Raw genomic sequence first — 14,569 nt, 5'->3', positions numbered from 1 at the left:
ACACCTTCAGGATGGCCTATTACTAACTCCACGAGCAACCGCAGCATCGGCATGTAAAACTGAAGATAACATATGCGGAGACGGACAAGGCTTGTGTGGGCTTCTGGGAGACAAGGATATGAACGCAGGTGGCGAATATGTAGATAACCATGCGAGCCCTGAATAGCTTAGCCGGGGCGTAATAAACTATGTATGTATGTATGTATGTACTCCGTAGAGGTATCACTTGCGGGGTAAGGCCCACACGGCCTCCGCGGCACAACTAGGCTGGGCGCGGCGCTAAGTGCGCCAACCAAAGCGTGGCCTATTGCAGAAAAGGGGCCCGAGTTCGAACATAAATTCACTGCTTATCCATTGACTTCCCCAGCCACAAGGTATGTCGGCGAGGCGGCCAATGCAAGCAGATGCGGTACTACATTGGCAACGTTTTCCAAGCATGGCGGACCCTTTAAGCATCACCACATCCGTGCTTGCGCTACTCACGACAGCCGCTCAGTCTGTAAAGTTGCTTGTCGAGACTGTCAATCGCTACAAAGGTCGGGATAGAACCCTGTCTCGACTACAAGCAGAGCTCGAGGCCTTCTTACGGATCCTAGATGCGCTACACAAGGTCGTCGAAACAGAATCCGCCATGATGGTCCTTCTTAAAGACCCTATTCTCCGATGCAGCCAGTTATGTAACGACTTCGAGAAAGCCATGAGGGTGTTCAGCGGGAAGTCTAAAGTGGGCTTCCGAGATTGGGCAAAAATGGAGTTCATGCGGGGCGACATCAACGATTTCTTGGACGCTTTGTCGGGTTACAAAGAAACGATCTCGATAGGTCTCGGCACAATCACCATGTTGGTTACCCATCCTGCCGATTTGCGTCAACTCGAGTCTCATTTTGCAGTGGCTTACATCATGTTAGGCAGACATCTAAAGCTTCTCAGAAAGTCCTCGAGGAATACAACGAGATGATCATGGATACCATCTATCGCCTCAACGTTCGACTGCAGCGTATCGACGAAAAGATGGACGGGTTGACTACGGAAGTTGCAGGCAGCGTGGATGCCTCTGGCATGACCACAGACCTGGAGGATGAGCGGGTTATCACAGAGCGATGCCTGCGAATCTGTGAGGATGCGCAGCATTATCTTGAGACCTTGGCGAGCGATGGGGACCTTCTGAAGCAACAACTGCCCCCGACTAATAGTGGAAACAACCAGGTGCGATTCGAAGCACAGCTGATGATACGCCGAACACTCGACGAAAACCGGGATAACTTCTCGGAAACCATCGGTCGGTTGCATGAGCGCTTAGCGTCCTTGCCTCGGAACGGGACAAGTCAAGATGAAAGCGAGAAATCACGGTTGGAGGAGGACCTCAAGGCTTCGAAGAAGTGTCTAGAGGTCTGTAAAGCGGCCTCTGAGACAGTTGCCCAGCAGAGAATTTATCGGGTTGGTGAGTTAATTGCAGATGTCGAAAGCGACCAAGTAGTTATCACCACCTTGGCAGACCTCTTTGACGTCAAGAAGGCATCATCTACGAACGGCTCAGCGCAGTGGATCGGCTCGTTTACGGACGAAACGGCTCGACAGATATCCACAGATCGTTATCGCAGTCGTTTTGGGGCACTGTCTAGCACTGAGATGGGTACCACCACTCAGGTTCCGCGGGATTCATGGACGGCCAAAGATCACACTGCGCGTCGAACCAACACCGACAGACAACCATCTGCGCGGGAGGCGACGGAGAGGAGGCCGATTCCAAACGAAGTCAGGAGGCGTGCTTCTGGAGCCGATGGGAAAAGGCCGGCCAACGACGAGGTGTGAATAAGCGCAAGGCGCACCTGTGGATTATGGCCACCGTGGTCAATAATGGCACTGTCATATGGGTGACTGTATCATAAAATTGTTCCTATGAGATTTAGGATTTGTAGTGTGGAGTAAAGAAAGCATACATATGAAAACGCCCGACATTCAAGACTCTAATACACAGCGTGACTTATGCGAAGGGGGCAGTCACCGCCAGCTCGAAGTAGGAGACCTAGCTTGGGTGAAGCTTAGACTCGCGACACCTCGACATCACCCTGGCACGCGATCCCGTGATGCTGGGGACGAAAAGGCAAGACAGTGCCGGACCTTCAAGGTGCGGAAAGCAGAAGAATGACAAAACAGTTACCAAAATTGCCGTACTGGTATGCTACCTGAAATGTTCGTACCAAGATGGCCTAACATTCTCGTACTAATAAGACCATTCGTACCGGTATGCTGTTCGTACCAGTCTGCTATTCGTACCGGTATGCTATGCGTACCAGTATGGCAATTCGGTGCGCCTAAATTACCGTACTGGTATGACTATTCGGATCTAAACTATTCGGATCTAAACTATTCGTACCAGTATGACATTCGTACCAGTATGCTGTTCGTACAGGTACGGTAGGCATACTGGTATACCAAAAATATCGGTGTACCGCTGACCAAGTACAGGACCTCATTCCAGGGCGGAGTCGAAGTTATCGACCAAGTCCTCTTCCAGCATCGCCTGGTGCCTCAATGTCCTTCACGCTGTATCTCGTCACCTTGTCCCTAGACATGACCTATTGGGCTTCTGAGCTACATACTCCTCAGCCCGCCCACAGAAACTGTGATTCCGACAGGCACAAAGTCCCAATGAGTCACCGGTAGGTTTCTGGATCAAATGCGGATCAATGAGAAACGTGGATGCTTCAACTCACGACCATGAACCCGGAGCCTGCATCTCCTCCGGTATGGCTTTTGTGTGTGGGTACGGGAGACCAGCGGCATACGCGAAAGACTGCTTGAGCATACCTGTATACGCAGAAACGTGCGTGAGCATAACCATTTACGTAGACATGCGCTCAAGCAGACCAGCATAGGCAAGAATACGCTGAAGCGGACCCGCATGCGCAGAAAGAGAATCCGCGTATGCAGGAGCCTGCCGAGGCAGGTTCGCTATCGCGTAAAGTACGAAAGCGGTTTGGGGTAACAGCGTAACTGGTGCTGTGGAAGGACCTACTTCCCAACCAATCCTGACATGATTCATTAGTGTATTCACTTTGCAGAAGCACTGCAGAGGCAGGAGCACAGCACTTCAAGAATGTCCTCGTCTGACACAGCGTACTAGAACGATACAGGCACGGCAATTTCAAGGTTCAAGATGAGGAGAAGAGGATGACTTGACGGAAATGACACCAGTAGCAGTGATACTGTACAGTAGGATTGCAGCATTTCGGCGTGTCGGCAATCTTAAATCCTTCTTCATGGCCATCTATGGTTAGACAGTTTTCTGACTGCGAGAATAGAGACTGCAAATGTAGCGAATGCAAGCACTCAATATCCACAGAAGCTTCGAGAAGAAGCTTGTGGGCTTAAAGTGCCAAAAATAGTGGGCAAGCTCATCCTCGGCACGCGACGCTGCAGACCAACTAACGAGCCAAGTCAGCCGAAAATAAATCATGGCTATCTATTTTCGGCTTCCCCTGTCCAGGGTGTGGCCCATTGGTCAAGACTTGCACCGTCATAGGGCCATCCGGTGGAAAATGGCGACAGTGACGGCCATTTTGGGCCCAACACCCAAAATGCTGACATTGTTGCTCTCCACGTTCTGTCCTGAAAGTATTTAAGCGTAGACTGTCAAGCGACAGCCGCTCTAGCGGTAGCGATGCTCCGGGAGCCGAACATGGCATCTCAAAGTCAGAGTATCGCCAAGAAGCGAGATAGGTCTGGTGAGAACTTTACCAAGGCAACGAAGAACCTACTAGCACGATGCGACCGAATCAGGGAGCAATATGGCGCCGACGTATACATTCAAGTCCGTAGGATGCACAAACACTATACGTACACTTCATCTAACGAGCCGTCCTGGCCTAAGACAAAGGCGGAGATGGTGAGTACTGCTGTAGAGCAACCGTCTAATATTGACATTTCAAAGGAAAGGATGTACCCCATTCCCATAACAAGAACTCCCCAAGACTTTGCTGGTAAACGAAGTCGCGCATCGGTCGTCCATACACCACAGGGAACCACAGCAAAAGGAAATGACGTCTCATGTTGCGGTGGGGAGAGATCGTCAGATGTAGATCGACGTAACGTTCTGGCTCTGACAGCATGCGCTGCGTGGAAGGGAATGACAGCTCAAAAGAAGTAGATATGGTAAAACTAGATACAGTTGCCAAATGAAAGATCTCCAAAATCAATCGGCGCCCCCATCCCAAATGATCGTTCAAAGGCTACACATGTGACTGCTGGGTTGAGCGATCTGGATTGCAGTAGCGCTGTTGAGCCCCCATAGACATCACACTTGGCAACCCCTTTCTGGCCGTACGTTCCCGGATGATGGGAGTGCGCTCAAAGGACACGATCATAATCCTCTGAACAAGGGCAATGAGTTGTTGCTCACGTTTTAGATGTTCGTCTTGCATTTCGCCGTATAGTTAGTACTAACTTGTATTGATGGCTTATGTCCTGATACTCTAGTTCGCATCTCGTGCCGAACGTCGAGTTTTGATGAATGATTTCAGAACAGTCATCTTAGGAGGTTTAGAGCTATCTAGATATCGAAGTCCTGGTATCATTCTACTCCGTGCCTAATGCGGTCACCATACAAGCACTCAGCCGTCAAGGCTGGGAAGCAAACATTCAAAGGCCAGGTCGAGCTGGTTGGCATCCTGTCTCGTATCGGAGCACTCCATCCCGATGGAAGTACTATGTAAAGAAGCTCAAGGGGCGAATGTCAGTAGATATCTAAGGGTAACCGCGGTGCCAAAAGCCGAGAGCCAAGCTGTATCATTGAAAAGTTAGCTCAGTCACTCTCCAGCTCCTTTCACACACGTCCTAGGCCTGCTCGCAAACCGCCTTCCGTACGCCAAAAAACCCATGCGTACCTGACCATTGCTACTCCACGCTCCATCGTAGACAGTATTGAGCCGACAATTGTATACCACCCTGGAGGGTGCAGTATCCGCCTGGCTGATGGGCCACTGGTTTCAACCGCTCGTGTCTTCTGAGATCACCGTTCCGGCGAGTTCGTAAACACATGTGTATCGTTATCGGTGTCTGTTGACTCAGCCTTGGTACTCTTAGACGCAGACTTCGGTCGCTCTGGTTCAGATTTAGGTGGCTGGGACACGCGCGCCGGCTTGGGAGACCACTGTATTCGTGCCCGTTGCGAGGAAGGCGTTGAACGTGTGCCCCATCCGACACGTGCATTGGTTAAGCCTTCAGAGGAAACACTCTTCGGGCGTTCGGGATCGTAAAAGTATGGCTCTTCCTTGGCAGTGATACGTAATTCGAGTCTTTGTCGGCGTGGACCAGGAATAGGTCCATCTTCAGGCCAGGATATTTGGGAGCGTTTGATGGGTTTCGATGGCGCTCGTGATGCCATTTGCAGAGCTCTCTCCTTGAACTTGGTAATTTTATCTTCATTCAGGCCGAGTATGTCTTCCAACTTCTCTACGACGAGGTCAGGGTGTTCGAGAACGATTTCGTCGTCGTCACTATCGTCGCTATTGCTTTCCTCTTCAGGCAAATGACCAGCACTTCTAAGTTGGACGTCGTAGAAGACGGCAAGGTAGGCCAGCATGGACCGGTGCCGATCAGTTTGCGGGTCCCTCAAGGAGTAAAAATCGTCCGCGTTTCGAGGAAATCGTGAGGGTTCCGGCTCGAGAATGCCATGTCCGGGGCGATACACAACAACAGGTCTGATGGGGAGGGTTGGATTCTTCAATCCTTTATTGCGCATATAGGCTTGGGACTGGCGAATCTCGGCTTCGAGGCGTTGGGTCTGGTCTTCGAGACGCCCAAGACGCTGATTCTGGGTTGTTACATCGTCTCTAAGGGTCGTGACGTTGTCTCTGAGCTCCTTGATGTCGGCTTTCAACTCCCGCTTGACGTTGTCGACGGAGCATTGGATGGAAGCGAGTTCAGCATTCAGATGCTTGTCCTCGGAGTTTCGCAATTCTATGTATTCGTCGTGGGAGAGGTACTGTGACCGGTATTCGTCGGGAGAGGGAGAGCGAACAGGCGACGCTGCCATGGTAACGGTGGTGAGAGTAGTGGTAAAATGACCATCTGCGACGGTTAGGACGGTCTGGTTGTAGCGCTATGGTATGGCTTTGTCAGGACATGGCTTTGTCAGGACATGCCTCGACAGGCGCTCATGTTGGGAGGAGGTGGGCTGTTAAGTACCCATCAGGGGAGTTGTGGGGTGGATGTCAGGCTTTCATTGGCTGTCTTCTCCTCAGCCAAGCAGAAGACATCTAGAGTTGGGCAGCGCTTCGCACAGACCGCGACTGCCTGGAACCAAGAGTTTTTGCCCAAGGCCTGTGTAGTAACATTACAGACATTTGTGTGTGGTTTGCGAAGGCCACGATGCAGCATTATTGCATTGCACCCATCCCACCCCTCACTTTCCTGGTCACAGTCCTTAAGCGGCGATGTTTCGCAATACCGGGGCAGCGTCTGCGCTGCAGTCGGGAATTACGCTCTTAGGAGACCTTGGTTCGTGTCAGAACGCTAACCTGGGGTGACTGCCTGGCCATGATGCAGTGTGATAGTCTAATCTGCCTTGTGAGTCACTGGTCACGATTCAAAACGCAGATACATTTCCGTGCCGAGCAGAGGGGCCCAGACTTGTATTCCTCCAAGTTACAGTACACAACAGGCTTCTGGTAGATGTCTACATAAGCAACTAAACAAAAAGTGCATGACAATATGCAGGGACATGAATGACGTTCAGAGCAGCACCGACCGAGATGGCTCCTGAAGGTACATATGCCGGATCTGGGACCTGTGTCCGTACGAGGTGAGGGCCAAGTTGACGCCTACGCCGGAAGGGCGCTTCAACGCGTTGCACTCACTAGCGACGCCACCTCCGAGCGCTCACTGCAATTCACTGCTCAGGAACCATGTGCAGTAGCGAGAACAAAATTTGAACAAGCAACTTGCAGAATGATCATTGTATGTAGACAATACATAGATCGAAGTGGGTGTCGCGCTTGATCCTCAGGTATTCGGCTTTCAGTGAGCTGGCCTTGCTGGCTTGACACCTGGGAGCGGAGTCCCGGTTGGCCATGTAGCCAGCTCATGTGATAGTGACCCGGCTAAGCCCAGGATCCTCGATCTAACATATGCAACAAAGCCCGCAAAAGGGATTGCGGTCCAGTGACGCGAACTTTGATCGCGGTTCCGAACCCGGACCGTGGATGCTTGGGTACACGATGGCTAGCAAGGTACCAGACTCTTGGGAATATTCCCGCCAAATTTATACAAATGCACCGCTGGGCTCCATCCATGAGCCACTGTAGCGAATTGCAGATCCGCATCAGCCACTTTAAGCGGGGCGCATTTCGTGATTCATGATGAGGCAAGCCTACGGCAAGAAATGTTACCTTTCCTCACGTCGCTGTGGCCGGAATAATCAAAGGCTAGCTATAATACGCGAATCATACGGCAGACGCCTGGTCTGAACCACAGACTTCTATTCGCTTCGATCGCGTTCTTCAATTTTACGTTGCATACAACTCATGCTCTAAGGTGTTTGCTCAGCTTGCTTCAGTCCATGGCTAGTTTGGTGCGTGGCAGAGGCCAATCACCAGCAAGGGATTGTATCGATAGTGACGAGCATATGTTACTTCCTCTTTGCAACACAATCCATCCTTCTGAACTTGACCCCACGTAAGCTAGACCTGGAGTTGATCTCACTGTGTACAGTTCACCACGCTTGGCAGTGGGTAATGGCCGTTGTTGAAGCCAAACATGGATACTTTCGAGTAGATTTCAATGAAGTGCCCCAACTCGTACTACCAGACACCATCCTAACCCCACATTTCATTTGCAAACAAGCTGCCACTGCCAGAGGTTTGCTGAGGCCCATCACAGCAGTGTTGAACTGCTCAAACGTTGAAAATGTTTGCAAAAGAGAAAGCGATATATGCGAAATACTGTAATGGCGTGCCATTACGATTGATGACTCCAGATTAGTAGGTCGAGTATTTAGAGTCGCTCCGTGCTACTGTACCTGCCATTGAGATAGCCACTTCGCTTCCTCCAAGATGTCCGCTCCTGTGGACTTGGCGCAGGAGGTAAAGTCTTTGTTTCATAGCGACCGCCCAGCATACATACTAACAACGAAAAAGTTACACAGCTTCTGCCATCGTCTAGATTGCGATTTCGAGGCCGTCAGCTCCTTCCTCGATCAAGATGTTTCATTTCGAGAGAAGTTCACAGTCGTGATTTCGAGGTATCCCATCGAGTGCGGATTAACGTCAAAAACGCCAAGGGCGGGGTAGAGCCAATGAGGTCTCGCGATGCTATCGGGGTCAACCAATGAATAACTAGGATTTTCAGTACCTTTACTCCCTATTGATTTTGGGTATGCCAGAGGTACCAGCAATCTCTCCTGGTACATAAAGCTACGTCGCAATCTAAGCAGCCTTTCCGAGTGAACCTACGTTGCCGCTTGAGGCTATTCCCAGTTATATCGCTAAGAGCCTGGCGAGATTTTAGTGCTGCCGTATTACTACAATAGGAACACGGCGAACAAGCCTTCCTAGATCCCTGACGATGCTGTTGCCAGGGAATAGAAGTATTCTTCTTATCTGAAGCCCGCTGAGACCGTGAATATTTTCGACCTCCTGCTAATGGTCCAAACTGCTGAATAAGCTGGGATGCAAGAAGTTGCCGCCATTGGTACTGGGTCTTAACCTTTTGCCACTCAGGCTTTCCCCAGAACTGTAGAAAGAAGCTGTTCACAATGATTACTTCTAGTAGGAAGTTCCAAGCAAGTGCCTGCCAGCCTCCTCGACGAATGGGGTGACTATATTGATAGTAGGACCTCATCTGGTCACTAATATCAACCCCATTCATCTTATGGTTATATTCATCAACTGCCTTGGGTACTGGGAGGTTCTTGCGGACGTCTGGGCCAAAGACTTGCCGGGCAGCCCGTTTGCTCGCAGAGTTTCCGGCCGACCGGCACCGGAGACGGGTAACCTCCTGGCCGTCTCGGAAGACAGTTGTCATGAACAGGACAAGAGCATTATCCTTCCAGGTGAATTGGTTAATCTGAAATAGATAGTTGGTTAGTACAGAGATTTCTATAGAAAGTAGTTTGTAATATCATACCTCCCCATCTAAGGTAGGGATACAATGGGTCTGCCCCCAAGAAATACCTTGACCTTCTGCTTCCTTCTCGGTGACAAGGATCTTATCTATCCCACTGTCTTTCCGGCAGGTTCCAGAAGCCCCGACTTGCTGCTTCCGGAGGGCCCGAAGGAGCCGTATAGACGCAAAGAGATTATCTAAAAACACGTGGTAAACTGCAACTGGAAGCAAGGTAATAAGTGTTGTTACAACCCGCTGCGTTGGCGTTAATGGAACTGTGGTAGCTACTCCAGCCTGACTATCTGCTGGCCGAGCTTGAGGGACTAGTCCGTACGGGCCCTTGCCGTGTACATGCCAGAGCCACCGTAGACAGTAGCCTGATTGGGCAAGAATCCAGACCTTGAAGCCAGTTGGGGTCGGCTTTGTTGGTATTGTTGTCGTCTCTAAGGATCGGCCTGTGAACCGGACCATAGCCTCGTCAACAGTAAGGTCAGAGCCGGCTATGTAGAAGGAATCTCCAGTCTCTTGGATATGGGCTGACCAATCGTTGACTTTCCGGTATATATCCGGCATCCCAGCTTGGGCCTGGTGTTGACCCGAGTGGCTAGGCTGGAAATCAGAGGTATTAAAGATGCGTAGCTGCCGGAGTAGACTTTGGAAGCGGTCCCGGGAGATAAACCGGGTGAATGGATGGATGGGATCCTCCTTTTGCTGTTGAGTTGACCAGTATCTTGATATTTGAGACTCATTGTGAATCCCCATATAAAGTAGGATACCTAAGAAGAGGTAAATCTCTTCTACAGAGGTCTTTCTCCACTCATACACTCTTGACCGTCTAGCCCGGGGGCCTTGCTTGGATAACGGCGCCGTATTCGTCCATTGCGCCCACTGCTCAACAAGGTCCCGGGGGACATACTGAAGGAATAGTTCAAGCGGGGCTGCCGGTAGGTCCCGTATCCCTCGGTCCCGGGCCGGTACATCAAAGGGTCTGAAGGTGCCCGGTCGCCCGCGTTCAACGGCGGGGGGTTCGTGGGGCCGGACTGTGCTGTTATCGCACCTCTCCGGCGTACAGTCGGCAGTGCAAACGACGGCGAGGTCTTCAGGAAGGAGCTCAACCACAATACAGCTCTGTACGGAAGCTCCAGAAGCCCTGGAGGCATCGGAATCGCTAGAAGACATCGCGGCATTGAACAAAATCCTGATTGTGGTGGTGACAATAGGGAAGGAAACATAGGTGCACCTGATGTTTCGTCGTGTACTCATTGAAGTGCGGAGTAAAAGCGGGTACAATAGTGGGTTTCTCTGGTCTTGGCGTTTTTGACGTTAATCCGTACTCGATGGGATATGTACCAGCCCCGGGCCACATTAAGTGTCGAGACCACCCTTGAACCGACACAAGCCGCCCCTGCCATATCTCCCTGTAGATGCGATGGTGAGGCAGGCTCTGGATCAGATGGATATGTACCTAGCCGCTCGCCAGCTGCTTCCGTCGAAGCTAATCTACGAGCTTTGGGAGGCACGTTGCCAACGAGCAAATCCATAGAGGCTGATGGCGCTGCTACCTCCATTAAGCGTAGGAAGGACAGGAGAGCTGGACGCATCTCACCGATCATCGCCAAGGTGGAGAATATCGGTAGCCCAGAGACTCTCGTACGCCTATGGGACAGCTGCAGGGCATCGAGGGCTCGAGATCAGAGTATCGTTAGTGGGACGCGACAGATCCTACCTGTCGAACCGGAAGGTGACTTGGATGGCCCGTCTGTGCTGGAACGACTTGAATCCCTCAAAGAGCAGGCGGCTGCAACGAGTTCAAGCATTCACTTTTCCATTGCTGTCAAGCGCTATCACCATACTCAGATGGTCCATTTATACAACAGGGCGAGAGACCTTGACGAGACGACGATTGAGGTGGCAGATCCAGGCAGCGCCTCCCAGTCGCTGGTTGACCAATTTGCCGAGAGGCTCTTCCCCAGCGCCTCAGCAGCAGAAAAGCAGGCTGGTCAGGGGCCGAAACTCAAGAGGAAGCCGCTTAAGAGCGCTTTCAACAGGTGGCTGACCCTCGGGAATAAGCTGGCCACACTAGTTGCCAGGTACGGATACGGGATCCTTCTCCTCCTACCGGGCGATTTGAGGAATGGAGAGTTAGTGCGCAGTACCGTCTGCTTGATTAGGTACTAACTTCGTTAGCATTCGATGACTTCGTGATGGTGATCTCCTCGCGGTGCTGAACCGGTTAGATACGCATGTCCGACTGAAAGACAGCATCCAAGCCCTCACAGCAGTGCTTCTCAGTCTGGTCACATGGGGTATCCTGCCCGTGGCGAGAATTGGCTTGAAACGTATACATCTGCGTCGCAGGTTCGAAAACTGGCTTCCGAGCCCATGTTTCTGGGGGGCCTGTTGTCTTGGTGTGCTGGCGCAGAATCCGACCTGGACCTGTTGACGCAGCCCGCTCGCCATTCGGCGACTGAACAGCGCGACAGCACGGCCGATGCGGACAGCCTTCCATTCGACGCCGACGACTGATATTCGTGTAGCATTATCCGATATAGGAAACATTGCAAAGAGACAAGTTATCGTAATAGAGAGAGCCGCCAACATGAATCCAGAAACCCCTGTCAACTGGAACTCCTGAGGATTGTCAAAGCAAGACAAGACGGAAGCTCTGGGACAGCCACAGGAGGCATCTACATGGACTACCTGCGAGAGAACATATAGGCAAGCTCTGGGAGACGCCGATCTTGTCCTTGTTGCCGAAAAGAGAGGAATGTCTGGCGACGTCGTAGATATCCGCCACTTTCCGCGATTATCTGCGCAGCAGACAAAGATGCTCCAGTCGATTCAGCACCCGAACATCGTCACGGTTCATAAAATTTGTAGCGACAAGGCAAATCGCCACGTCGCCGACGGACGCATGCCACGATCGTTGCAAGTGGCCGTCGGTAAAACGTATCTCAATCGTCAACGCCTAGCAGCGATTTTATGGAAGGTCCGTCCGATCCTCCCTTGACAGCCCATTTTGTCTCGCAGGTAACCATGTAGTCGGGGCGCTGGTTTATCTCGAGAGAATGAGACTGCAGCACGGCCTTCTTAGCTGCTCGTGTATCCTGATTCACCCTAGCGGTAGGGTCAAGCTGAGTACTCGTCCATTGGCGAATTTGGCGCTGATCGGAATGTCCAGGCGGCCAGGAAGATTGTCGACCGCGCAGCCGTAGGAAAGACTTGGACGACCTAGGCTTCACGATGATGAAGCTAATGCAAGGACCTATGAAGGAGGACGCCAACTTTGGGTTGAACGATCCGAAGCACTGGGACTCGGAAGTCGTTCACTTCCTCTCGGCGACAACTGCTGCATCATCTGCGGCCGAGTCGAGCGAGGTTGGCCTACCCCAATGCATTGTGAAACCAGCCACTGATGTGTCTCTAGCATCCTTTCCTGCATTCGTGGCGGAAAAGTTGAAAGGACTGGTTTCTTTGGTCATGACATGGACTCGGCAAGACTATGAATATCTCGGGTGGCTGAAAAGAAGTTAGCGCAAAGCAGTACATAGAGTGTCTCTCGCTTGGCCCGTTTCCTGACTGCTGCATCGATTGAGGATAGCCGACGAATGTGATCCAGAACTGCCACTGTGAACACTGTTTTTGAGAAGTGCTGAGCCCTGACAGCAGCGATTGGCACGTGACTTCTTCTATCCAAGTCATAATGTTCAGGCCGAGAGCCTGCCCAAGCGGACTCCTGCGTGTGCAGCTTTGCTTGCGCAATACTGCGCAAGCAGCTTTGCTTAGGCGGCATTTCTGCGTGGGCAGGCATGCCGAAGCAGTCTTCTGCGTGTGCAGCTAGCACGCTGACAAATTCATCAGAGTCATACCTGTTCGAGTTGAAGACAACCGCAGCGCGAGCTCCCCATTCGACTCATATTTCGGGCAGAAATCCATCGCGGTGAAGGGTAGTGAGCAGCATCGGGATCATCGGGAAAGCGACCCGGCGCAGATTGTCTAGTTTCGGAGCCGTTCTACGGTGCGGAAAGGTGCGTCATGATCTCCCCAGGATGGGAAAGAACCCACGACGGGCCGCCGGAGGGGGGGAGGACCCACGTCAGCTACAAGGCCCATGATTGATGGCCATTTGAAAGCTTGCAGTCGAATTGGGCATTTGCGAGATCCGTGTTTACGCCATTGAACGCACTGACGCAGCATTAATGTTCACACAATAAAGGGGTGTTTCACTCGCTTATCATATACATTATATACAAAAGGTTTAGTGGTGAAAAGAGGAATATTATTGATTATCATAAAATAAATTATCTACTCAATAAAAGGCCTAAAGAAATAGAGAAAGTATCTATTTCTAATATAAAATTTATTTATTAAAATATTTTAGTGCTCATTGATTATAATATAATTGATGAAAATCCATAATCGATCTTGTAGTTATAGTATATAGGCTGTTAGCTAAATCTCGCTATCTGGGCATAGTTGCTGATATAAGAGCGGCTGCTAAGTGGGTAGATTAAAATCAATCAATTAGTCACGAGGCGCTGTAGTCGCTGTGTGCCCGCGAGGCAAACCCTGATCTTTGGTCATGCATGTTAGGTCAAAACATGGTTGCTTTTGGTGGATTGTTTGAGTGGTGGTGCAAATTGACCCCTGCATGGCAAAGAACCGGGAAATACATGAGGGAGCTGGATAAAATATGAATTTGAAGACAGCTGGCTAGCATTTTGCATTGGCGAATCAGGGTGCTACGGATCAACGTCCGGAGCGCGTCGACTGTCTGGTTACGTAGCCGTCAAGTTCGCAGCGGACTCGCTACTGTCAAAAAAGGCATCGCCCTCGTCACAAAAATCAAGAAAACGGAGCGCAGGTACAAAGGTTGTTATACTGCGGAGCTAATCGACTAGCACACTAACCTGATTCAGAATTTTTGCAAGGAATTTGGGGTTTTTGTAGCAGCGACCTCTGTGGCCTGCCATAGCACAGCGTTCGCCTTCGCGACACCATTTGTCAGTGCATCACCTTGTTTTCCACTTGGTAAAGTCCAGTTTTGGGTTCTCCCAAAAGCGATTCAATTCCTTCTCTGTGTGTCGGTAACCTCCAGGACACTTCTGCGACCGAAGTCTGGCAGGTGCATGAGTCCTCCCCTGGCGAAATTGTGACTGTGCCCGCGCCCAACCTTCCTTGTGATCGGTGATGTTGCTGCGACGTGCGATCCCTTGGGCTTCTGTGCGCTTATCTTCGGACCCAGTATCGCGTTAGATTGGGCATTGGGCCCCGTTCATGGTTGTGCAACTGCGCTTATCATCCCTAGATCCGCTCGACGAGAATTGACCTGCTCCCCGGCACATCAGGAGGAAGCACGTATCAATGTCCGACTACTAGTGTCTCCCCCGAGTCGTGATGAGACGGCGGGACGTGCCGCTAATAACCCAAATCTCTTTGCTGTTGGGTATGAAACCGCCATTCC

At 51.1% G+C, this 14,569-nt stretch overlaps 4 protein-coding genes across 4 annotated transcripts; 3 read left to right on the top strand and 1 right to left on the bottom strand.

The window, feature by feature from the left end:
* Nucleotides 1-338: 338 nt before the first annotated feature.
* BDZ83DRAFT_638791 (uncharacterized protein) lies at nt 339-2,088 on the top strand. The gene is made up of 2 exons (XM_060509381.1): nt 339-840; nt 909-2,088. The coding sequence occupies exons 1-2, from the start codon at nt 377-379 to the stop codon at nt 1,810-1,812; spliced, it is 1,368 nt and encodes a 455-aa protein (XP_060359353.1). The 5' UTR covers nt 339-376; the 3' UTR covers nt 1,813-2,088.
* Nucleotides 2,089-3,441: 1,353 nt separating this feature from the next.
* On the top strand, nt 3,442-4,191 carry BDZ83DRAFT_105201 (uncharacterized protein). Its single transcript, XM_060501048.1, has 2 exons — nt 3,442-3,889; nt 3,935-4,191. The coding sequence occupies exons 1-2, from the start codon at nt 3,665-3,667 to the stop codon at nt 4,148-4,150; spliced, it is 441 nt and encodes a 146-aa protein (XP_060359352.1). The 5' UTR covers nt 3,442-3,664; the 3' UTR covers nt 4,151-4,191.
* Nucleotides 4,192-5,692: 1,501 nt separating this feature from the next.
* BDZ83DRAFT_682390 (uncharacterized protein) lies at nt 5,693-6,352 on the bottom strand (the record flags this gene model as incomplete). The annotated part of the gene is made up of 2 exons (XM_060511220.1): nt 5,849-6,352; nt 5,693-5,809 (listed from the first exon to the last, which is right to left on the bottom strand). Coding segments are annotated over exons 1-2 (306 nt in total), but the record flags the coding sequence as incomplete, so codon positions are not given.
* A 4,097-nt stretch (nt 6,353-10,449) lies between these two features.
* BDZ83DRAFT_656610 (uncharacterized protein) lies at nt 10,450-11,631 on the top strand (the record flags this gene model as incomplete). Its single annotated transcript, XM_060510888.1, has 2 exons — nt 10,450-11,195; nt 11,364-11,631. The coding sequence occupies 2 exons, from the start codon at nt 10,450-10,452 to the stop codon at nt 11,629-11,631; spliced, it is 1,014 nt and encodes a 337-aa protein (XP_060359350.1).
* Between the last annotated feature and the right edge of the window lie 2,938 nt (nt 11,632-14,569).

The sequence above is a fragment of the Colletotrichum acutatum genome (genome assembly GCF_030867785.1).
Source record: "Colletotrichum acutatum strain CBS 112980 chromosome Unknown BDZ83scaffold_150, whole genome shotgun sequence".
Classification (NCBI taxonomy): Eukaryota; Fungi; Ascomycota; class Sordariomycetes; order Glomerellales; family Glomerellaceae; genus Colletotrichum; species Colletotrichum acutatum.
Note: the sequence above shows the minus strand (reverse complement) of the source record. Positions and strands in the feature narration are given on the sequence as shown.

What these genes read in the sequence shown, in the direction of transcription:
- BDZ83DRAFT_638791 (XM_060509381.1), top strand. Translation starts at nt 377, where the DNA reads ATGTCGGCGAGGCGGCCAATGCAAGCAGATGCGGTACTACATTGGCAA. An exon ending in GGTCTCGGCACAATCACCAT is followed by an intron (nt 841 to 908) that starts GTTGGTTACCCA and finishes ACATCATGTTAG; the next exon opens with GCAGACATCTAAAGCTTCTC.
- BDZ83DRAFT_105201 (XM_060501048.1), top strand. Translation starts at nt 3,665, where the DNA reads ATGCTCCGGGAGCCGAACATGGCATCTCAAAGTCAGAGTATCGCCAAG. An exon ending in CTAAGACAAAGGCGGAGATG is followed by an intron (nt 3,890 to 3,934) that starts GTGAGTACTGCT and finishes GACATTTCAAAG; the next exon opens with GAAAGGATGTACCCCATTCC.